Source organism: Corythoichthys intestinalis, chromosome 5 (genome assembly GCF_030265065.1).
Source record: "Corythoichthys intestinalis isolate RoL2023-P3 chromosome 5, ASM3026506v1, whole genome shotgun sequence".
In the NCBI taxonomy this organism is placed as follows: Eukaryota; Metazoa; Chordata; class Actinopteri; order Syngnathiformes; family Syngnathidae; genus Corythoichthys; species Corythoichthys intestinalis.
Window position 1 is genome coordinate 33,526,341 of NC_080399.1, and position 24,922 is coordinate 33,551,262.

Below are 24,922 nucleotides of genomic sequence, written 5' to 3' on the forward strand. Positions count from 1 at the left end.
ATCCAGAAATAAATATTTAATTTAAATCTTAAATTTACATCCTATATCCTAAATGCTAAATCTGGAAACGGTTGGAACTAAATATTTAGCTTAATTTTCAAATTTACATGACTGTAGACCGAAAGTAACAAAATAAAAGCTGGAGCACACAAAATACTCTTTAAATAGTTTCTCCTAAATATGTATTTTACCTATATATTGTTATTATCACAATGACTCATGTCCAAGAGCAAACTGCCACCGTTGAGTAGGTTTTATTCATTTTCAAGCAACGTAAACAGACAGTCTGAGCTGCTCCAAGAGCTTTTATTTTGTTACTTCCGGTCTCCAGCCATGTGAATTTGCATATTAAACTAAATATTTAGTTCCGACCGTTTCCTGATTTAACATTTAGGAAATAGGATATACATTTAAGATTTAAATTAAATATTTGGTTCTGGATTTAAACATTGAGGTCCAAAACTTCTCATTTAAAAATAAATTTTTAAGTTGCTAGATAATGTTGTAAATGTGCAAAAAAAAAAAAAAAAAGTGACCCTAAAAATTTCACACCATTTTAAACACTATGTGGCGCTAAATTTGAGAAAATGTCATTTTCAGCATGTGCTGCTTTACAAAGGCGCCCCATATATATGTGTGTGTGTTTATATATACAAACAATACATAGATATAGATATACCTTCATATATGTATGTATACCAAAAAATAAAATAGTTACATTCTAAGATTATACTAATATACAGTAATAAGAAAAGAACGTTTTCTTATACTTCGCCGGGGAAAAAACTAATTATATCGATATACTCGAATATCAATTGAGCATGGGAGAAAGGTAAACATATCGATGTGTGTTTGCTCGATTACTATGGCCTGAAATGTTCTCGTTGCTCTGCTTGTCAACTCTGACTATGGCGTTTCTGGTGTAGCACTGATGCTTCAAATGAGTACAACATTTTTGCTCCTCCGTCCAGCTTCTCTGTTGGTCATTTTTGTAGACATTGGCTTAAACCTTGTTGACTGAGAGTTTAGCATCCCGCCATCCCCGCTTTTTCGAGCTCATTTAGCCCCTAGGCGAGCGGGAAATGTGCGCGTTAGCAATAGCAGCGGATTCTTCACGAGTAGTTGTGGGAAAATATACTTGAAACACCCCTATTTTGTCGTTTAGCATGGCCGACAAAAGAGACAAAAACAAACCCAGACGGAGTTTGTCATTGTCCAAGAACAAGAAGAAATGCGGCGCTGATGTCAACACAACTCCCATCACGACGTTCTTCTGCAACCCGCGGCCTCCCAAAGTCTCCTGCCCTCTTTGTGGTCAAATGGTACCCAGATTCAGGATCAATGAACACATCGATTTGCAGTGCAAGAACTTTGAAAGAGCAGACAGCCAAGCCTCATCAGCAGATAACACTGTGCTGTCACCCAGCAGGAAGTCCTCAAGGGATCCACAGTTTGAAGAAGAAACCGAGACAAGCCCTTATTTCAAGACGAGAACCTCTTTGAATGCGTCTCGGGAGATTTGCAGCAGAACTGTCGTCAGAACGCTGGATTTGGGAAGTATCTCTTCCAGGTTGTCTAAAACATCCCAAAGAAGAAATGACAGAACATCTGCAGATGTTAGGCATGCACGCCCTGATCTGACTAAAGACTCTTTGCAAGATGTTAGCAACTCTCAGAAAGAAAATCTTGCCAGCTTGGCTTCAGAAAGCAATGAAGACTCAAAAACAGCCATCGAATTGCCAGTGACTAATGCTGAGATGTGTACAACGACAGTAGCAGTAGCAAGTCTGTCAAATTTGGAAAAAGACCCTAAACCAGAAATGTGCTCCAAAGTCAAACGAAAGAAGGAGACACCTGACATTGGTAAAGTGGCTAATTTAATAAAGAAACCAAAACGTGAGGGAACAAGCTCGACGGAAACAGCATTGATTGTTAGAGAGGAAGGGGATAGTTTGAAAATGAAAACTCAAGTACCCTATTCTGTTGATTGTGATCCCTGTTTAAGCTTAGACAAGTCCTCTCAAAGTAGCGACCATTTACAAGCAGTCAACGTGTTTGAGAAAAGCAACAGTGAGCAGACTGACGACACCTCACCACCACAAAAACTCCCCTACTACCTCCGCAATTTCCAGACAGTCCTACAGGCTGTATTGGAGAACGAGGATGACAGAGCCCTTTTCAACCAAGATGACATGATGCTGGTTCAGGCTTTCGAGAAGCTCTCAGGTAGGCCCAAATATAAAATGTTGTAATACCTTGTTTCTAATATGTATTTGTCCTCTTCCTTTAAAGTCAAAGGACAGAAATTGTATGTGAGGCTGTTTCAGCGGAAACTGAAGTGGCTTCAAGTGGATAAATTGGATTATGAAGAAATATCCAGTGACTTGGGGCCTGTTGCTCAGGAACTAGTGCAAACAGGCCTTTTGCAGACAGGTAACAGCTATTACTGGTTATGATATGATTAAGATTATGCTTCAGAATTGCTCCCAGAGCACGATGGGATAGTTCTGGGATAGTGTACTGAACATACAGCCCTTAAAGTGCGTACGACAGGAGAAAAAAAGTCTTAAATAGGATTATTATGTGAATTAGAATCATATTTTGAGACGATTCGACTATATACAACAATTTAGCAAAGCGCAGATGACGAGAAATGAGTCTTTTAAAGGGTATGACAACACCTGGGGAAATGCTAATATTCCATCATTTATCCATCAACGCATGCCTTTTGAATTCATATCATGCCACTTCGTGTAATTACACACATTGCAACACCAAGAAAATGATAGAAATTAGGTCGATTGTCAAGCTAAAAGGACCCGCCTCCGAGATGCCGGAAATCTAGCATATTGTGTGCGTGACGTCACTATAGGGAAACAACCGGCTCAGTGCTTAGTACTGAATGGCGGCGATGATGGCGGACAATTTTGTTTCTATTTGCAGCGACGAATCCGACGTAACGAACATTCTTCTAATGGTGACGAGGAGAGTTATGAACCTTTCTTTGGTGTTTTGGGTTATCAATTTGAGCCCAAACGAAAGCCCATGCAGCCTAATGAAAGGATCATTGAGGGGAGCAATCACACTGATGAAACACCGGCGGCAACAGAATCACCCAATGGTTTGTTTTGCATTTCTTTTTGTGAAGCTGATACACCGTGACCGCAAAATAAAGTAATGTATAGAATAATTATCATTTAATATGCTATCATCGGTTTCGCTCTGCCAACCGACACAAATATGAATGGGATTAGAGGATTTGTTCTATATATTTTACGAGCGATAATTTATACATGTGTCCAGTCCTATATCAAATGCGTGATATGTTTTTTATTATAAAAGAGTACTCACTCTGGCCATTTCCCTCCTTAATTTGCCCGGGGTGGTGAGGTGGTCTCATCAGAGCCAGCCATCGTCCTCTTTCACCGGGCACCGCATCTGCTTTCAGCAGCAATTTCTTAGCAAATCCTGATTTCATTTGCCCATAGTTCGTATAGCTTTCAGATGTAAAATGCGCACCATACAAAACCGTGCCGGAGGCTGGGTCTGCAAAATTTGCCCTCTTAGCACTGATTAACTTTACTCATTGTCTGCGTAGTCCAGCTCTTTTTCTCGCGTTCGGGAACTCATGGGTACTACATTGCGACAAATGGCTATTTGTAAACCACATAGCATGACAGGTTTGAACCATTTTAGTAATTTTTTGATAAAACACGAACGCAACTCTCTCGTGGATAAACAACGATGGCACCTGCCTCGACCTTTTGTTTCCTTGTTATGACGTCTCCGCCCCATTCGGCTGTTTCCGGAACACTTTCGGAAATGTTCGTCATTTTCGATCTATTTTCGATAATTGCTCATTATTGTGATCGATTTTTTTGTTAACTTTATCAATGTTTGTTATCTTGGCACATAACGGTTCTATTGATGTCTCACACCCCCTTTGCGTTTTCATACCCTTTAATCTGCCGGTTAGCCACGCCTACCATTATAGGGCTCTAGCATCCCCAACAGGTGGATGACGTCGGCAGGGTAATGGTTTCATCTGATTTACAATTTAGCCCATTGAGGGGGAATTATTCAGAACGAGGAAAATGCGACAAAGACACCCGCAAAATGTAATTGTTGCAGTCTCTACTCCAATATTTTTACAGGATATTCTTTTCTACCAAGTATTTTTCCCCAATTGCTAAATAAGTGGTATGGTCATGACAAATAACAGTCTTGTGCTAAATGGAATATGAAATAATAAAGATTCATTTATTCAGTACGACATGGCAAAATTACTCCATGATGGTCAAAACTGTCGACTTCATCTTAACTGTCCCACCTCCCGAACGATATTTAATGCCACCGTAGTTAATCAGGCTTTTGTCATTTCCCTGCCCCGGCTTCGGAGAATGTAAACAAACCAAGAGGCGTGACAGCTAGCTGACATGCTAACCCGAACCGAGTCATGTCTAAAAGTCCTATTTTCGCTTTTTGAAGCGAAAAATCACACAAAACTAGCTTGGCTCATATCACACGGCGGCGGGGTTGTCGATTGGCTTGCCGGCGGGCAAGTTACAGCTCGTTGCCCCGCTACGGACAGGAGAGCTCGCCGGGAAAGTAGCTGGAGAGTACCACCGGACAAACCGGCCGACGTCGGAGGAGTGCGTAGCTGCCTCATGGTCAATATGAATATGGCGTAAATTCATGCTTAACTACACGGCGAAGACAAACAGTAAGAGAGCGGTGTGAAGTTGTTGTGCAACTAACATGGCAGGATTGGGTCTGAGGGGATCTATTCTATCGATCTATTCGCCTTTGTCCTAAACCCGTGACAGAAGGTGTAAGTCAATCATTTTCATGGCGCGGGATTCAAAAACTAAATATATAAAACGATAGCTTCAACACACATCCAAGTGGTCCATTTTATTCAGGAGCATAAAACACCGCGTGAAATATGAAATAAACATCTCAGATAGCAGACCGACATTGAATAAACGTTGATTTTCCATCAAAATCGTCAGTATGGTTGATATTGAAATTTTTGACATCAAGTGACGTTGAAACAACATTGTTCTATGGTATGTCAGGCGATGGTTGGGCTCACATTGTTTTATAGTTGATGAACTAATGCTGACAAATAGTTTATTTGTGATTGACCAGGAAATATGATTGAAAAGTCACTGGATTATGGATGAGCCGGTGCTTTGGTCGAAAGCATAATATTAATTCAGCGTTGTTCCAATATTATTAATAATCAAAATGACATTTAAGTTTTGTAAGGATTTCAACGTTGAAACAACATTAATTGAGGGTGCAAAAGTGACATTAATGCAACAATATAAGATCGACAGCGGAATGTTGATCCAACATCTTTTCAATGTCTGTCTGCTATCAGGGATGCTTTTTTGGTGTCATACGCACTTTACAAGGGAACTAAATGCAAAATATTTATTTCCACTTTTGAAAACACAACATTTTGATTGCTATTGCATTTTTTATATAAAAGAAGATAAATCCCCTTTTTAAGAAGGGGGACCGTAGGCTGTTTCCCAATTATAGAGGGATCACACTCCTCTGTCTCCCTGGTAAAGTCTGTTCAGGGGTGCTGGAGAGGCGGGTCTGTCAGGAAGTCGAATCTCGGATTCAGGAGGAGCAGTATGGTCTTCGTCCCGGCCGTGGAACAGTGGACCAGCTCTACACCCTTGACAGGATCCTCGAGGGGGCATGGGAGTTCGCTCAACATGTCTACATGTGTTTTGTGGATTTGGAGAAGGCGTTCGACCGTGTGCCTAGGGGAGTCCTGTGGAGGGTGCTCCGGGAGTACGGGGTACCGAGCCCCTTGGTAAGGGCTGTTCGGTCCCTGTACGACCGGTATCAGAGTCTGGTCCGCATTGCCGGCAGTAAGTCGAATTCGTTCCCAATGAGGATTGGACTCCGCCAAGTTGCCCTTTGTCACTGATTCTGTTCATAATTTTTATGGACAGAATTTCTAGGCGCAGCCGAAGCGTTGAGGGTGTCCGGTTTGATGACCTCAGCATTCCATCTCTGCTTTTTGCAGATGATGTGGTGCTGTTGGCTTCATCGAGCCGTGACCTCCAACTCTCACTGGGGTGGTTCGCAGCCGAGTGTGAAGCGGTTGGGATGAAGATCAGCACCTCCAAATCCGAGACCATGGTCCTCAGCCGGAAAAGGGTGGCATGCCCTCTCCGGGTCGGGGATGAAATCCTGCCCCAAGTGGAGGAGTTCAAGTATCTTGGGGTCTTGTTCACGAGTGAGGGTAGGAGGGAGCGGGAGATTGACAGGCGGATAGGTGCAGCGTCTGCAGTGATGCAGACTCTGCACCGGTCCGTTGTGGTGAAGAAGGAGCTGAAGAAAAAGGTGAAGGTCTCGATTTACCGGTCGATCTACGTTCCTACCCTCACCTATGGTCACGAAGTGGGTCATGACCGAAAGAACAAGATCCTGGATACAAGCGGCCAAAATGAGTTTCCTCCGTTGGGTGTCCGGGCTCTCCCATAGAGGTAGGGTGAGAAGCCCGGTCACGCGGGAGGGGCTTGTTGTCGAGCCGCTACTCCTCTGCGTTGAGGGGAACGAGTTGAGGTGGCTCGGGCATCTCGTTCGGATGCCTCCTGGACGCCTCCCTGGAGAGGTGTTCTGGGCATGTCCCACCAGCGGGAGGCCCCGGGGACGACCCGGACACGCTGGAGAGATTAAGTCGCTCGGCTGGCCTGGGAACGCCTTGGAATCCCGCCGGCTGAGCTGGCTGAAGTGGCTGGGGAGAGGGAAGTCTGGGCTTCCCTGCTAAAGCTGCTGCCCCCGCGACCCGACCCCGGACTAAGCGGAAGATAATGGATGGATGGATAAATCCGGAAATTTTCAATCATCTCAATGCGCTGCCGTTTTGTCTACTAAAATTTAAGTCACAATGGCTATGATAGGGACGTAGCAAACCCGAAAAGGGGATTTAATGTGTAGGTCACAACTAGCATGACTGTGGTTTAATGATATGACAGTTTAACAATAACAAGCTACTTCAATAATTTGAATCCAAGAAAGGAAAGTCAAAACTAAATTTTAGCCTCGATGTTTTACTGTCATCATTTTCAATCCTTTTTCAATTTTACTGTAGACCTAAGGAACAACAAGTGCAAGCTAGGTGGAAGGAATGCATTGGAGACAGAAAATTTCAAGTTGATTAAAATATAATGTGTTATGTGTCTACTGTAAAGCAAAATTGGCTAATACAACTTAATTTTTTTTTTAAGAGAATGATCTGTCCAATATCGAGGAAGTTCTCGATCTGTTGCCAGCACCTGAGCTAAAAGCACTGGCGAAGACTTTTCATCTGGGCAATTCCGGGACTCAAAAACAACAGCTAGTGGATGGGCTTCTCCGGCTGAGCAAGCAAAAGTCACTCTTCTCTTCAAGTCAGGCTCAAAACAACATTGGTGCAGTCATCTTAAGAAGGTGATTTAGCGCAATATCGTTTTACAGTTAGAGTTTCATTTCCCATTCTAACCCTCCAAATTAAACTGTTTTTCTTAAAGAGCAAAGCATTACGCAGGTTCCTGTGTGCGTTTGTGCCGCGGTCCTCGGGCTGTCTTTTCTCGCATTCTTCTGCTATTCTCCTTGACCGACTCTATGGATGACGAGGATTTGGCAGCGGGCGGGCAAAGCCAGCTTTATACCATCCTGCTAGTCAACTCGGGACGCCTGGCCTTTCCAGATTACACCGTGCAACGCACTGTGAAGGTGTTTCGGGAAAGAGAGGACCTTATCAGGTGAGCCCTTTGTGTGTTCTGAGGTGTGAGTGATGTTATTTTTTTCCTCATGGCTATGACAATCCTGTCAGATATGAAGCTTCCATGCGAGTCTTGCAAGAGGTGACTTTGGCTATGCAGGCAGGCCACTGGGAAGAAGCTCTGGAGCTTTACAGTACAGCCAAGAATGACTGGCAGGACCTGAAGATGAGTTGTGACCTCAGGTGAGAACAGCATTGGTGAAATAATTTACTACTGTTAAGTGTTCTGTTTTGTTTTTGTTGACTAATTTGATGAAGTTTTTTGAATGTCACAGCAGCTAAATCAGAAGTCACCAAGCTTTTTAAAAAGTGTGAACTATTTCCAGTATAGACCCCAATCACCAATGTCACACAATCACGTGATCCCTGCATTGTGCCGCCATATTGTCCGTCATTGTGTGTCCGTATTGTCAATGATCGTAGTTTCAAAAGGTGGATTCCCTTGGAAATTAGGGAAGCCTCGGTGTTTCAGATGATGTAAACTCATTGGATGAGTTGCATAAACGCCGTTATTTGGAAAAGCTTCGGTCGATCCAGTCACCAGATCCATATTTGATGCCCAAATCGATGTTTCCTCCCGTCCGGTCCCGTCCCGTGCATCAGAGCTCGTCCTGAGACTACAAAATTTCCAATCATACTCCGGTTTATGTCACGACGAGGAGCCGGGTACCCAAAATCGGCACCGGCCCGAATATAAACCGACATTTAGGCAGCTAAGCGTCACCGTTGTCACAATTGTAAAATGAAACTTGATCGGCAGTTCGACAACGGGCCGGTGTGTGCCCAAAAATAGCCGCCCCGCGTGAAATGTCCCCCCTGACGGGAGCGCTTATTTATAAGCTTTATTGAAGTGAAAACATCAAATGTTTTCATGGACGCATTACAGTAATGGATTTACGACTGTAAAATCAGTTTTAAATAATTAAATTACACAAAATATTCGCACTATATTTTAGTAACAAATCGTGGACTGGGCCAGATAACCATCTTTGAACAGAAATGTATTAGTCTACAGGTTATCACGACAATATCCCAATGACAATCACACAGGTATGACATTTATTAGTTCAAGCAGAGTAAAATAATACATATTCACAGTACAAGATTTATTAGTTCAGAGTAAAATAATACATATTCACGGTACAAGAAAGTCGTTTCCATGTGGGCGCTCCCTTCAGGGGAGACATTTCACGCGGGGGGGGGGGGCATGGGGGGCTATTTTTCGGCACAACACCAGTCGGCGCGCTCACCTTCTTGCTGCGGCGACGAGCTTCGTTGTCTCAGTCTGATGATGTCTGCGATTGTGTTGGCATCACGACTATCGATGTTTTTGCCGCTGTCTGACGGCTGTCGACACAAACGCATCATGGACCGAGATAAACAAACCGTGCTGCTTTAGAGATTTGCCCTTTTAACAATGGGCACACAATAACTACTAAAATGACCGTTTATTTTATCTTCTTTGTTATTGCAACCAACCGCCACACATGCCTTCACCATTTTGATTAATCAATGTTAACTATTGTCAGGAAGGTTTTTGGGTTCGTTTACCAGGCGGTGATTCCTTAGACAAGCAGAAAAACACACAGTAATAGGAGGAATGTACGTAGCGGTAATATGTAAACACGATGAGCTGACGGACAATATGGCGGCACAAGTCAGGTGGGCGGTGTTGTGACGTCACGTGAATGGGGTCTATAGTAATGAGTATTGTTCGGAGAGACAGCTGATCTACACTTTGATCAAGTAAGTTTTGATCTGTTGTTACAGAGTGCTGCCACTAGCACGGATTAACAAAATATGAGAAATATTTGTGTTTATGTACAGTATAATATAGAACTGAACGCTGAATGTAAGTAGACTCAAGTGTTATGCAGTTTTTAAAAATTGGAGTGCAGTGATGCTTGCTGCCATACGTATCTATGTTAACTCATTCACTCCCAGCCATTTTCACCAGAGCAAGGCCCTTCGCTCCCGGCCGTTTTACTGAATTTTGACTGATTTTGCAAGGCCCACAGAAAATTCTATTCTATTGCTATATAAACATGGAGCCCACCAAAAGAAAGATAGACTGTCTTCTTTCATCAGAAAAAAAGTAAGTTCATATCTTTTTCCATTGTTTAGAAATCAGCATTAGAAAATAGCTTAGGTTGAGCAATTTTCCAATTTCTGATGAAAAAAACGGAGAAAATGAGCTTTTTGTAAATGCATACATTTCAAACATAACTTTGACTTTAACACAGCTATGAATGTTTTCCTTTTACAAAATATATAGATCAAGACAAATAGAGCTTTTGATAACAAAGCAACAATTTATGTACACATTACTACTGAGAGATGACGCTGGTGTCGCCGAGATGACACCGTTGTTGCTGCGTCAGCCGTGTAAACTTTTCCCTCATCTTTGTCTGTCTCACAAAGATGGATTATTTTGAAGTTTCTTTGGGGTCTGCTTGACGAGTCTGCTACACGGTGGTCCCAGTCGTTTTGCTCGGTTGTCCAGCGCCTGGCATTCCAGGCGTCCTCTCAGTTGTTTTGTTCGGTCGTCCGCTGCCTGGCATCATGCCACCAGCGCTCCGACCGTGCTGCCCGGCCTTTCATTGCTGCTGAATCGGGTTGCGGGTCTTACAAAATGCTAGAGGCGCACGATAATTATCGGTCCGATAATAGGAATTATGACGTCATCCCAATAAATCCAATAACAATATTTGGTATCGGTCCTTTTAATAATATTTTTGGTGTCGGATTGGGATGTGCGTTTGTTTCCACTCCTGTTTTGCCAGTATGCAAAGTTTTGTTACTGTTCTGGAGGCCGTATTTTTCCTTCACTGAGTTACGTATAAAACTTTCTATGGCAATGAGCAAATGTTTGCATTTTATAGTGTTATGTTTTCAAGTTATTGAGAGGCCTTTTGGTTATTGATAGGCTTGCTGTTCTATAATTGCCAGGCTAAGAAGGTTGTTTCATGGACCAAGACCACAAAAGTCTCTTCTCCCGTTGCACCAAATGTTTTATCTGCCGACAAAGCACAATACCTGTTGGGTTTATGTTTGTTTTAGATCAGTGCTCATTGTTCAGGGGAACACATTGTCAACGATATTGACCGATTGATATGCATTAAAAAATTGTATATATTATCGGTTATCATATTGGTATCGGCCTTGAGGAGCAGGAAGTTATCGATATCGGTATCGGTTTCAAAAAATGGATATCGTACATCCCTACAAAATGCGCTACTGCCCTCCAGTGGCCAGTTTTATTGCTTTAAAACGGGTTTGGAGCTTTGTTTTTTGTTTCTCGGATAGAGCGGAAGCTATAGATGCTTCTTGTTAAAAAAAAAAAAAAACGCAAAAGACGTATAAATTCGTTTTTGGAACAATGAAGCATTTAAAAATAGAACGTATTTATACGTTTTTGGGAGCAAATGAGTTAATTATTTTTTAAATGTGAGATGTAAATAGTTCAGAATTTAGCAATCTTTTTAGTTAGCACAACAGATTCTTGATCAATCAAGGGCACATGAAATATATCATGGCCTTGGCGATTTCAAAATTGCAATGTCTATATTCACAATTTCCATGTAAATTCAATTACTGTACTCTTTTCAGCCATAGTATAATAGTTTGAAATATTTTATCTTTTACATTTGTTTACCCTGGGTTTAATTTAATATTGCTGTGTTTCCTTAGTCACCACAAGGAGCTCCCAATATTCCTACGCAGTTTCACTACAGGATGGGCCTACACTCGTATATTGTCAAGAGGCGTGGAGATATTACAGCGGCTACGTCGATATGAAGTTTGTTTCCCCAGATTTTTTTTTCTTTTTCTACAATCTAACTTGTTTTTAATATCCTAGGAGGCTGTCAACGAGTTGCGATCCTTACTGCTCCAGGATGTTTACTGTCTTGACAGTCGAGGGCGCTGGTGGGACAGACTGGCGCTTAACCTTCAACAGCACCTCAAAAGACCTGAACAAGTGAGTGCATGGAGTTGTTGCCCATTGATTTTATTTTTTTGTAATTTTAAATCTGTTCATTGTGACACAGCTCTGAGTTGTCACCTCTGATGCCCCGCAGGCTATCTGCGCTATCAGAGATGGGTTGTCCGACCCCCTTGTGCGAACAGGACATAAGCTGTCTCTCCATCAAAGAGCTTTCAGGATGAGAGAATCCGCCAGCTTCAAGAAGTACCGCCTGCAGCTCAGAGATCTGCCCACTGTCGATGTTCAGGATGTCAGACATGTGGGTATGATTTCAATATAGCGTGGAATAAGAGTGGGAACCTCTTGGTACCTCACGATATGATACGATTTGCGATACAAAGCTCACGATAACGATGATCTGACGATATAGCGATACAACGGTTTTCGATACATTGGTCAGGAAATCATTCTAGGATATTCTACAAAAAACTAACAAACAGAAAAACAAGCTTCTGCTGTGAGTTGGAATGAGTTTATCACTAGTTGACGTCCAATCCATTTGAACTGGGAGGGTGGCAGCGAATGAACATTCGTTGATTCGCTGCCATCCCTCCCACTTCAAACGGATTGAACGTCTATGGCCATCAGTGGCAGCCAATGCTAGGCAATGAGTAATTTTGGGCCATTTAAGGTCATTTACCTGTTGATTTTCAATTACTTCCTGTTGATTTGGGGGTATTTTATGGGTTGCTTGCTGTTTATTTTGCGTTACAGAACAGGAAGTGACCTGGGAATCACCCAAATGAATAGGCAGTGACTCAAACTCAATAGGAAATGACCTGTAAATGCCCTAAAATGAAAAGGAAGTGACCTGTAAATGCCCCGAAAATCGGACTGAATGACTGTGAATGCTCTGGTTTTGAATGAACGAACGTTCCCAGTCAAAATGGATTGGGCGTCGAGCACCGTCAATGGCAGACTTTTATTTTTTTTTTAATTGACACCTTTTTAAAACGATATCTCGATTCTTGAAAGGAGCATATCGATAACCTTTTGGGATACAAAGAATCACGATGTATTACCATTTCGATATTTTGTCACACCCCTAGCGTGGAATGTACATTTTAAGACTTCTTAACAACCTTTGGAACTTTGGACCTCTGTCCGCAGGTGACTATCAGAGGACAGTTGTTTCCCCATGAAGGAGGCATGGGGAAATCACGGTTTCTGCTACCATCAAATGGGGACAATTGCACTGACGGAACTGTAATATGCTCTGTAGAAGAACTGTCTTTAGCACATTACCACCTGCAAGGCTTTGACCAAGGTAAGCAGCAGCATTACGTAGGACATAGAAGCAAGTTTAATACCTGACAATATGGCTGAAGTGCCAATTACAAGAAAACTTCCAACGATGAAATTCGGATTAAATACAGTGCATCACAAAAGTGAGTACACCCCTCGCATTTCTGCAGATATTTAAACAACACTGACAAAATGACACTTTGACACAATGAAAAGTAGTCTGTGTGCAGCTTATATAATAGAGTTCATTTATTTTCCCCTCAAAATTACTCAAAATATAGCCATTAATCTCTAAACCCCTGGCAGCAAAAGTGAGCACACCCCTTAGTAAATACAGTGGGGGGAACAAGTATTTGATATACTGCCAATGGGAAAACCCATTTGGCAGTGTATCAAATACTTGTTCTCCCCACTGTATGTACATCCCTAAATGTCCAAATTGAGTACTGCTTGTCATTTTCCCTTCAAACGTCATGTGACTCGTTACAGGAGTGCTGTCAGCATTGATGTAGAGATTGAAGAGGTGGGGGGTCAGCCTGTTAGTGCTCAGACCATACGCCGCACTCTACATCAAATTGGTCTGCATGGCTGTCACCCCAGGAGGAAGGCTCTTCTGAAGACGGTACACAAGAAAGCCCGCCCGTCTCATCAGACCATAGGACATGGTTCCAGTAATCCATGTGCGTTGTTGACATGTCTTCAGCAATCTGTTTGTGGGCTTTCTTGTGTAACGTCTTCAGAAGAGACTTCCTCCTGGGGTGACAGCCATGCACACCAATTTGATGTAGAGTATGGCGTATGGTCTGAGCACTAACAGGCTGACCCCCCTACCTCTTCAATCTCTGCAGCAATGCTGACAACACTCCTGTAACGAGTCACATGACATTGTGGAGGGAAAATGACAATCAGTACTCAATTTGGACATTTAGGAATGTGCGTATGTACTAAGGGGTGTACTCACTTTTGTTGCCAGGGGTTTAGATATTAATGGCTATATTTTGAGTTATTTTAAGGGGAAAACAAATTTAATTATATTAGAGCTGAAAGAATACTCGAGTAACTCGAGTTTAAAAACTGATCCGAGTAATTTTATTCACCTCGAGGAATCTTTTAATTTTGCCAGCTCTAAGCATCACGTTTTGCCCGGACTACTTTTAATGCGGGACAACACACTGACGTCACGCGCGTAGAGGAAGAAGCAATAATTTAAAAAAAAAAAAAACTTACCGCAGCCGACAGCTGCTACAAACTACGCCGACGTTGCTAAAAACTACGCCCACATAATGCTACTTTGGTAGCAGGTAGTGTTCGATGCGTCTCATAGATATCCCTTGCATTTAGGACGAGATGCGAAATGACAGACTCGGCCGCGTCTGGGCAGCGCTAGTAAACAGCCGCCATCTTTAAGCAATAGACTTCTCATCGCAAATAAATATAATGTTACTGTCGCTCGCTCACGTAACGTTAGCCCTTCAGAGGGCTAGGTTTCTATTGATTATGACCAATGTCATGCGTGGCTAACGTGTTTTACATACAGGCTTTATTTAATCTGTAAAAACACAGCACTGTAGAGTGATGAGGGTGTAAAATAAAACTAAAAACACAGCACTGTAGAGTGATGAGGGTGTAAAATTAAAACATAATAAAGCTAACTGTCAGTTTTAGCTCAGTAGTCATTGCTGAATAAAACACCAAGTAGCACTGGTCCCTAATGTGCTCCAATACAGCAGGTATCATACATTTATTTTGAACACTGCAAAAACTCAAAATCCTATCAGTACTTACAGTTTAGACTAACTTAAAACTTAACTAGAACTTAAAAATAGCTTGACACAAATGGAAATTCAATTGAAACACGTGGGGAAAAACACGTAGCTTTCAAGTGATGTGTGTTATCAAGCGTAATTACATTTTTAGGTAAGAAATATATATATATATTTTTTTTTTATAAGATCTAGAAGTTTTTTGAGTGACAGGAGTGAATTTTTTTTTCTAGTCACGTCTTAGATGCTGTTGTTAGCTGTTTTCAACAAATGTACATCGAAAATAAAGACATTGACTGACTGAAAATGGTTCAATATTTGATTAGATGTCTTTTTTCCTCATGTATACTTATAATTGCTCTTTACCTAAAAAAAAAATGTTTTATCCGATTACTCGATTAATTGATCAAATTTTCAGTCGATTACTCGATTTCTAAAATATTCGATAGCTGCAGCCCTAAATGGTTTATTTTGAAAGTGTTTACATTTAGTTTTATTGATAAGGGTGGATACACTGCTCTCTGGTCTGCCTCATTTCACATGGCTGAATCCAACTGCTCCTTGTTAAGACCAACGTAAGCTAAGTTTTTGTTTGGGCTAATGTTTTGTAATGCATTTGTTATTTAGTTTATAGTTATATTTAGACGATTTTTTGTGGGAATATGAGTCTGAACCATTTGTTGAGAGCATTGTAAAAAAAAAAAAAAGTTAGCATTTTATAGCATTTAAGCTAGCGGACTTTTGCTATGTAAGTTAGCCAATTGTTCTTTTGTTGTACATAGATCCTCATTTAATTATTTTTTACTGTTTGAGGCTCAACTCAGGTATTTTAATTTTTCATGTTCCTTATCAGATTACTCTAATATTCGAACTAACTAGTTCATCGATTAATCGACTACTAAAATAGTTGATAGCAGTGTTGTTAATAACGGCGTTAGAATATAACGGCGTTACTAAGTAACTAAGTCAGTAATGAGTAATCTAATTAATTACTTTTCTCATCTTGGCAACGCCGTTAGCGTTACTGACGCGGGAAAGGCATGCGTTACTATACGTTACTAAGTTGGTTGAATAAAAAAAGTCTGAGAGAGACAGACTCACGGAGACGAGAGCAGAGCAGGAGTGGGGAGGACGCCGTTGCAACCGCGATGGTTGGCTCCAATAATACCTGACTGTAGCCATAGCCGACAAACTACGCCCACATGACACGGTAGATATCATATTATAGAACTAGATGCAAATGATAGACACAGCTGCATTGGCAACATGTTTTAAGGACTACATGCGTTAGTAAACAGCCGCCATCTTAAAGCAGTAGACCTCTCAGGAAGGCTCTGATGGAGATCCTTCCTAGCGAACATAAGTAACCTTTTTTTTTTTTTTTTAATCTAAAATGCTCCTAAATCGGCAAAATCTTAACTTAAATCTATCTTTAAATGATGAAACGGTTTTAAAACACACATGTTTAAAGTAGACAGAAGGGAACTAATGCAATAACGGGAGCAATTTTAACAACTTTAACGGTTGATTCACAACTTTAAATGACTTCCACACATAGCAAAGGTTACTATCTAGTTATCGCAACACCCTTGTGTCTAGTTAAGTGGAGGGTAAAGAATTGGGCTAGGGGCAATTGTCCCCCAAACCCTTTAAACTTCACATTGCGTGACCTGTTTTTTTTTTTTTTTTTTTTTTTTTTTTGAGAGAAAAAAAAAAAAAGAAAATTATCACTAGTTACTTTGCCAAGTAACTAATTACTCTTACATTCAGGTAATTGAGTTACTAACGCAGTTACTTTTTGGGAGAAGTAATTTGTAACTAATTAATTACTTTTTTAAAGTAAAATTAACAACACTAGTCGATAGCTGCAGCCCTAAATTATATTATATAAGCTGCACACAGACTACTTTTCATTGTGTCAAGTGTCATTTTGTCAATGTTGTCCCATGAAAAGATATACTGAAATATCTGCAGCAATGCGAGGAGTGTACTCACTTTTGTGATACACTGTACCTTTTTGAACTCATTCGATGACATTAACAGCGACGTCAAACAGAGTTGCCTTTTAATAGCGTTAACTTTTTGGGAATTATGTATTTCGCGCTGGGTGAGCGGCGAAATAAATTCTGCCATTACAAAAAATCAAACAGGAATCCACGGAGAGGGCTCAACATTTTCAACGCTCTTTGCTCTTCTGTTGTGGGACATCATTTTTATGGACGGCATACCGGACGTTTTCCGAAATGTGTACCAGGTATAATATGTTCCACGTGCTTAACTTTTTTTATTTGTACATCTTCACATGTTTATTTTCTCGATCTGTCACAGGCATGCCCACTAGACTTCTACACTGACAGCTTTTACAAGAACCGAAAAGAGGCAATTGATAACCGTGTACAGCTAATTAATGACGCTTCGGTAGATATTTTGCATGCTATGTTGGAGGATGTCTGGACTGCCCAGGAGGGTAAAGTGTGTTCATGCGCCAACTGGGAGCGTTTCTCCTCAGTCAGTCAAGCCCAGGTACTTTGTTTTTAAATATGCTGAAGTCCAATTTTGTTGTATTAAAAGACTACTGTTTGTTATGTCATGATAAATGAACCACGGTGGTGTTTGTTTGCAGTCTCTTGTGTCTTGCATGGGTGGAGCCTTCTTAGCGGGAGTCATAGCACGGATGGCGAAAGACTTCCGGCACTGTCGTGGAGGTTTGCCTGACCTCGTTGTGTGGAACACATCCAGTAATACTTACAAGGTGAGATTCACCACACACTGTAAATGCGGTGGTGTAGAGTATTTAAATTGGTGACATTTGCTGTTTTAGCTGGTGGAGGTGAAGGGGCCTAATGACCGTCTGTCTCAGAAGCAACAGATCTGGCTGGATGAACTGCAAAAACTTGGGGCTGATGTGGAGGTGTGTCATGTGGTGGCAACTGGAGCCAAAGGCTCTCGAGTGGAATAAAAGAACAGAAAACGGGAGAATGAAATGAGAAAGAAAAGTCTAAAACTGAAATAAAATACTTCAATGCCTATTATTTTCTATTAACCTAGACTGCTTATCTCAGCTGCAGGGAATGGATTGTAGAGTGGAAATGGAGTATAGTGTGTTACGCACATTGTGCCTTTTTTTTTTTTTTTTTTTTTTAATCTAAGAAACTGCTGCTACAAAAGGGAACATCATCACTCAGTACAGCCAGGATCACAAAAAAAGCTTTCAGCTCAAGATTATCAGAGCTCATACAAAGCTGGTGGTGGTTTTCTATTCTCTGACATTGTGGCCCAGATATTTCATCTCGAAACAAATATCAACACAGATGAGAAAGAATCGCTGACACGAATATCATCATTTTAGAATATGTCACTCCGTATTATGCTACAACTTGTGTCAGAGACATTCCGGGATGAAAGATGAATTTAAAAATCTAAGATTTAAGATCTAGAAGAAGATATGTTTTGAGTTATGAGAATGGTCAAGGAATTATTTCAGTTCGTATGTCAAGAAACCACTGTACTTTGAGACAAAAGTTTCAACCCCCCAGTACTACCAGTAATTTGTCATTCTTTGCAGAAGATAAAGAATATATGACGGATTCACATTTTTGCAATACACGCATTAAAAGTAAGATAGAATACTCAAGGATAAGCAATTTGGTTTACAAATGTAATTTTACTTTAGTTTGACAATAAATATCCACTGTGAATGTCCACAGCAACTTATACCTTCTTTCATGAATAACATTGAACTCTTACAAGTACATGTTGTGAAGTGAGTTGAGTCACTGCACCATATGTTAAAAAAACTGAGTGACTGCTCGTATCGGGAGAAAAAAATAACACAAGTTGCCTATCTTGACCTTTTTTTTAATTTTTATTTATTTTTATTTTTTTATTACCAACCCTTTATAGGTCAGTCATTTAAATGCTTTGAAATCCAGCTCTTACGGGAGGATCTCAAGGTGTTCCCAGGCCAATTGGGAGACATGGTGACCCCGGTGTGTCATCAGTCAGCCCTGCGGCCTCCTCCCAGTAGGTTGTGCTCTTAACACCTCACAGGGGAGGCGTCCAGGAGACTTCAGATGCCCGAGCCACCTCATGTGGCTCCTCTAGATGCGGAGGAGCAGCACCAGCTCTACTCCGAGCCCTTCCCGGATGACCGAGCTTCTAACAGATTTGTTTTAAATGCCCAAAAATTGTAATCTACCCTATAAAATAGGGGTGTGATGAAATATCGAAATGGTGATATATGGTGATAATACAAAATTGCCCTATTGAAACAAGGAAGAAAGCTGAAAGGAACGGATGTCTTCGTCAATGAGCACCTAACCAAACATAACTCTGATATAGCCTGGAAAGCGCGACAACTTAAAAAACAGAGAAAAATACAAAACACGTGGACTTCAAGTTGCAAAGTATTCATAAAATTGAACGGGATGCCCGAGGAAGCAAGAGTAATCTGCATACGAAATATCACTGAATTGGAGAAATATTAGTATACGTCAACGGATTGCTGTGTCAACATAGGATGGAGCGGATCAAGACTGGACTGGATACGGAGGTGGCAAACATACAGTAACAGCTATGGTTTCACGGCTAGAACTTACTACTCATCTAGGGATACAGTAGGAACCAGTTTACACAGATAATCCGCGACAGCGGGAAACGTAAACTGAAAAGTTTTGAGTACATCGATCACCACAATTTGGATTTAGAACAAGATGAAGAATCCGGACAGTATTTTTTTTTTCTTCCATTGACAAAAGCTGCTGCTATTACACAGATGAACAATATAATAAGGTCATTAAACATATGGGGAAGTTGTAAATTATTCATTTTAACAGTAGAAGCTTGTATGCAAATTTCAAGAAAATTAAAGACTATTTGAATACTTTTAGAGAACATTTTGATATTATTGCAATTTCAGAAACATGGATAAATATTGAAAAAGGAGCAGACTTTGGAATGGAGGGATACGAATTCATACACTCCCTGACAAAAGTCTTGTCGCTTATCCATTTTGTAGAAACAATTGCTAATAACCTGACTTTTAATTATTCAATTGGTTTCAGAAATGGCTCATATGAAAGCTAAGACCCTCCCAAATGATGTTGAATGTACAAAACTACATTTGTTTCACTGAAAAAAGATTTATCATTTAATGAAGACATAATGGTCAAATTTTGGCAAGACAAAAGTTTTGTCGCCTACAGAAAGTAGTGTGACAAATGAACATAAAATGTACTTCAAATACAAAAATGTTACATTACAAGCGAATTAAGCAGTGGCGCTGCGAGATAAATATTTAATATTTTGTATGACTTCCATGGGATTGAAGGACTGCATCCATGCTGTTCGGCAAGGATTCATACAATTTATTGATGAAGTCATCAGGACATCAAAGAAAGCAGTATTGCATACCTCCCAGAGTTCATCAACATTCTTGAGTTTCGTCTTCCATCCTTCCTCTTTCATCCTACCCCAGACATGCTCAATGATGTTCATGTCTGGTGACTGGGCTGGCCAGTCCTGGAGGATCTTGGTTGAAGTATGCGATGGAGCACCATCCTGCTCCATAATTTGTCCCTTTTTATGGTTAGGAATGTAAGAGGCAGCTAAGATTTGTTGATATTTCAGACTATTTATGTTGCCTTCCAACTTGCAGATCTCTCGCACACCCCCATACTGGATGCAACCCCTGACCATGATTTTGTCACCACCAAACTTTACTGTTTTGTGGCAAAAGGTGGATTTTGAGATTAATCTTCCATTGAATTACACCACTGTTGCCGCAAATATTGCAGGAGACCTACTGGAGCCCGCATGGATCTGAGATTCACTCAGAAAACACTTAAAAACTTTAACATATGGAATATTTCAAATCTATGTTATTTCCATTTTTTTGCACAACGCCCCCCCCCCCCCCCACTCTGTCTAAGCAGAGAATGGTTTGACCCCGCTCTGGCGCACTCAAGGCTACTCTACGTACATGCCCTGAAGCAGGAAATTAAATTCTGTTTCAGGCATGAAAATCTCTCACTTTTTGGCGAAATTCACCGTTTTAAAGTCAAAAAAGGCAAGCCCGTCAACGGGGGCGGCAACCGGGTATGTTTTCCCGGGCCATGGGAACATAGGGGTCCCTGAATGACCCTTAATTTATTTTACTTTAAATTCACATATTTCTTTATTTATTTAAATCGTTGTCTGATAAAATATTATGTTCTACTCGATATATATACACTGTTAAAAACTTTAACATATATATATATATATATATATATAAGCAGAGAATGGTTTGACCCCGCTCTGGCGCACTCAAGGCTACACCATGTAGGTGCCCTGAAGCGGGAAATTAAAATCTGTTTCAGACATGAAAATCTCTCACCTTTCGGCGAAATTCGCTGTTTTGTAGTCAAAAAGGGTGACCTACGTGAACTGTGTAGATCCGAGGAGAAAATTTTTAGGGGGGGGATTATGAGATTGTTTTAATGTCGGACCCTTGGTATGCAAGCAGGGAAAGCGGCACAAAGCCAAAAAAGCGCTGCAGAGTGGCCAAAACCTTGACTTATTTCAACGAAACAAAGGAGGGTTCACTGTCGTCCTATCTCTTCAATGCCAAGCTTGGCTTCACGTCGACCGTTAATGAACACCTAAAGCGCCGTCACCCAGTTTGTAAGTCCATCTAATTAACTAACGACATGTTTTATTGAAGTTGCTAAGCCTATCACGTTATGCAATGAGTCCATTTATCGCACGGTAAATAAAAATGAAGGCGGTAATTTTCACGGCTGCGTTTTATCGTCGCGTGCGTGCATACATTTGTGCATGCGTGTACACGTGCATTTTGATGGCATATGAGACTCAAGTTCCTTTCACAGACGTTTATTGGTCATCAACACGACATAGAATTAAAGTTCACACATACAAATTAAGGAAACATGTATATTAAACTGTAAAAACTGATGACATTTCTACTCCTTGCATCTGAAAATTGAACTCATGCCCCAATAATTATAGTCCTGAGCCTAACTCAAGGTTGTCACGGACTTCCTTTCCTCCGTTTGCCCGCTGGGATGTGTCTGACGTTATCGCTACTGATCACGGGCCTCAGTTCATCTCGACCGACTTTGCGGCATTCGTGAAAATGAAGGGAATTAAAAACGTCCAAACCACCTTTTTGGGTACCCCCATACCTATTCCCCAGTTCTGTTTCTTGATATCGATTCAAATTTACCTTTGTGCCACCAGAGTGGGTATAGTAGAGAAATCTATTTGGAGGTAATTTGCAAGATCATGAGCAGATTTTTTTTTTTTACTTTTCCAGGCAGTGTCTCTTAGCTGATGTTGGGCACTGAGGCGGTCTGAGCGAGGTTTTGCATATCCATGTGCTATCTGTGGGAGTGCTGGTTGACTCGGGGGGCTGATATCCAGGCTCCTGAGGGTTGAGTGGGTCTTTGGAGAGCAGAATACAGATGGCAGGTACTGTCCTCTGAATGGTTATACCTGGTGCACTGTGTAGTGATCCTTCCCAAACCTCATTCATGGTCTTGTAGTAGAGCTTGGATACCTGGTGGAGTCCTTCCACTTTACGTTTGAGGATCTCCACACAGGTGATGGTCTTGGTGACACCTCTGTCCGAGCCTGTGAAGACCACCTGCCTCTGCGGCTGCCCGTGGATTTCTTTCCCTTCTCCTTGCATCCGAGCGATTGCGAACCGCAGTAGATTGCGGATCTTGCTTCCTTCTTTCACTCTCATGTGGAGAAAGTCTGCTGCAAGTCCTGGAATAGGAAAGGGATCGCTGTCTTCTGTTTGCTTCACTTCCCTTAAATTGTTCTGATAGGGCATAGGAGATAAAGACTGGATGGCAGAGTTGAGTGAAGTACTTGGACACACCGTTTGAGAAGTAGGTTCTGTCATTGTTTAAAAAGTGTTCCAAAAAACAATTCCTTCTGCCAGTCTGCAGTTTTGAATAAAAGGTGTGTTTTCCTGCAAAGTTCTTCAAAAGTGATCAGTTTCACAAATCCAAACCTTGTCTTCTGCCTGTCCAGAAAGCACAAATGACATTGAAAATGGAGGATTCTTCGTCTAATCCCTCTGACGTGATGGAAAAGATGTCATTGCGCTGTAAAGCATGGAGGACAGCTGATGCCCACAAACTCACTAGGCTCAAACAGTACAGTAGTACAAAGAGCTCTTAAAGGCACACGCAACATTTTGTTTGGCTGAATTCCGTCATTAACGTTGTTTGTTGGGTTTGCAAGGAAAGTTTTGTGAGACCCTGAAGCTTCAGTGTGTTTGCTTGAATACACACAATTTAACAAGATGCAATGAGGCATACGGTTGGAATTTTTTCAATCTCCAATGATTGACCATTTTACAAATGTTTTCATGTTCCCATTCTATGAAATTAGTGTGTGTGCCATCCTTAATGCTTTTTTGTGTCCATTGCACTATTTACAGAGAGCCATATGGTATTTAAGAAATGTCTTCCTTTGGGGTAATTCAGACATTTGTCCTCCTTTTAGTCAGTTACTCAGTCATTCACTCATTCAGTCGCCTGCTGGGCTAACCCAGAAAAAGCGAGTCTTGTAAATCAATGAGAACATTTAAACCTTGGAGCAGCTATCACTTTTTCTTCTTTTGTGAAACCAACAAAACAGGTTTGTTCGCAGATGCCAACAATGTTAGCGGGGGTACATTGGGGAGGCAGCTGCAGGGCTCATATGGAAGCACAATGGTGTTATAATGTTTCCTTTCTGCCTCACGGGATGGGATGCATCTCCTGTTATTTGCTGATATGAGCAATGAGCACACTCTTGTGATTTCCATTGTTTTTTAAATAAAAGCAAGTATGATATGGAATATTTCATTTGTATTTGAAGGTCGTGTATAGTTCTGGTATAGATTTTTGTTCATTTGAAATTATGCACATCATAGCACATAACAATTAGGATTATGTCTTACTCATAAAAAAACACAACTTCATTGATGATTTTTTAAAAAGTGTTTTCACAAAACAAGCCAATTTTATTTGCATTAACTACCTTAAAGCCACACATGATGACTTTCAGTTTTCAGTGATTTTGGCAAAGCCAGTGGACAAAAGCAATAGTTTTGCCTAATGGAAGACCTGCTCAAGTGTTGCAAAGAAGTGCGCTTACACCAGACATGTCCAAAATGCAGCCCAGGGGCCAAATGCGGACCGTGGTCAAATTTCATCCGGCCCCCAGCCTCTGTCATAAGATCAATAACGTCTGGCCCGCACACAGACTTAATAAATTGGTCAGCAGTACTGCTACCAGCGTATGAAGTAGCTTACACATTAATTCAGGCCTGTCCAAAGTGCGGCCCGGGGGCCAAATGCAACCCATGGTCAAATATCCTCCGGCCCTCAGCCTCTGTCATAACATCAATAACGTCTGGCCCGCACAGCAACTTAATAAATTGGTCAGCAGTACTGCTACCAGAAAATGAAGTAGCTTACACACTAAATGCTGCTCCTCATTTACCCACTAAAAAGCAGCAGCACTCTAAGCAACATTACCCCGTGTGACGCTTGACTTCCAATTTTCTAAAATGGCAACAATCAACAACAACAAAAAGTTGACTACGACGGCCGACACTTGAAGGATAGGTGGAAATTGGACTACTTCTTCACTAAAATGACCAACAACTGTGTCTGCCTCATTTACAAAGAGACAGTCGCTGTTTTTAAAGAGTTCAATGTGAGGCGATATTACCAAACAAGACACGCTGACATGTACGACAAGATTATAAGAAAGATACGCAGCGAGAAACTGAAGCAACTTGAAGCTAGTTTAATTTCACAGCAGCAATATCCCGAGAGTCGAACGCCACAAAGGCTAGTTGCAAGATTCTTGAAATTATTAAATAAAAATAATAATAATAAAGCAAAGGTGACACAAAGAATGGCTTGCTTAAATTTGCTAAAATATATTGTTCTACGTAAAGGATGTCAGCCAAGGTCGGCCCCCCACATTCTTACCACACCAAATCTGGCCCCCTATGCTAAAAGTTTGGACACCCCTGGCTTACACCAATGAGTGAAAGCTGGACCAATGTCAATCCTTGAATGCACCTTTATCTGGATAGCCTTACTTTTTCTCTTTTTTGTTCTTTCAGAC

The 24,922-nt window shown here is 41.2% G+C and overlaps 2 protein-coding genes across 2 annotated transcripts; one reads left to right on the top strand and one right to left on the bottom strand.

Annotated features, from left to right (window-relative positions):
- Positions 1 to 876: 876 nt before the first annotated feature.
- On the top strand, positions 877 to 20,663 carry fan1 (FANCD2 and FANCI associated nuclease 1). Its single transcript, XM_057837713.1, has 13 exons — positions 877 to 2,226; positions 2,293 to 2,433; positions 7,257 to 7,458; positions 7,539 to 7,772; positions 7,844 to 7,975; positions 11,483 to 11,591; positions 11,652 to 11,771; positions 11,872 to 12,036; positions 12,888 to 13,044; positions 16,936 to 17,039; positions 17,114 to 17,308; positions 17,409 to 17,537; positions 17,607 to 20,663. The coding sequence occupies exons 1-13, from the start codon at positions 1,167 to 1,169 to the stop codon at positions 17,742 to 17,744; spliced, it is 2,886 nt and encodes a 961-aa protein (XP_057693696.1). The 5' UTR covers positions 877 to 1,166; the 3' UTR covers positions 17,745 to 20,663.
- Positions 20,664 to 21,081: 418 nt separating this feature from the next.
- On the bottom strand, positions 21,082 to 24,594 carry LOC130915900 (ribonuclease P protein subunit p25-like protein). Its single transcript, XM_057836095.1, has one exon. It carries the CDS (start codon positions 22,692 to 22,694, stop codon positions 22,089 to 22,091), a length of 606 nt encoding a protein of 201 aa, XP_057692078.1. The 5' UTR covers positions 22,695 to 24,594; the 3' UTR covers positions 21,082 to 22,088.
- Positions 24,595 to 24,922: the final 328 nt, after the last annotated feature.

Bases quoted from the DNA above. Each gene is read 5' to 3' on its own strand.
- fan1 (XM_057837713.1), top strand. From the start codon at position 1,167: ATGGCCGACAAAAGAGACAAAAACAAACCCAGACGGAGTTTGTCATTG. The intron at 2,434-7,256 runs GTAACAGCTATT...TTTTTTTTTAAG, and splicing joins AACAGGCCTTTTGCAGACAG to AGAATGATCTGTCCAATATC. The intron at 12,037-12,887 runs GTGGGTATGATT...CTCTGTCCGCAG, and splicing joins ATGTTCAGGATGTCAGACAT to GTGACTATCAGAGGACAGTT.
- LOC130915900 (XM_057836095.1), bottom strand. From the start codon at position 22,694: ATGACAGAACCTACTTCTCAAACGGTGTGTCCAAGTACTTCACTCAAC.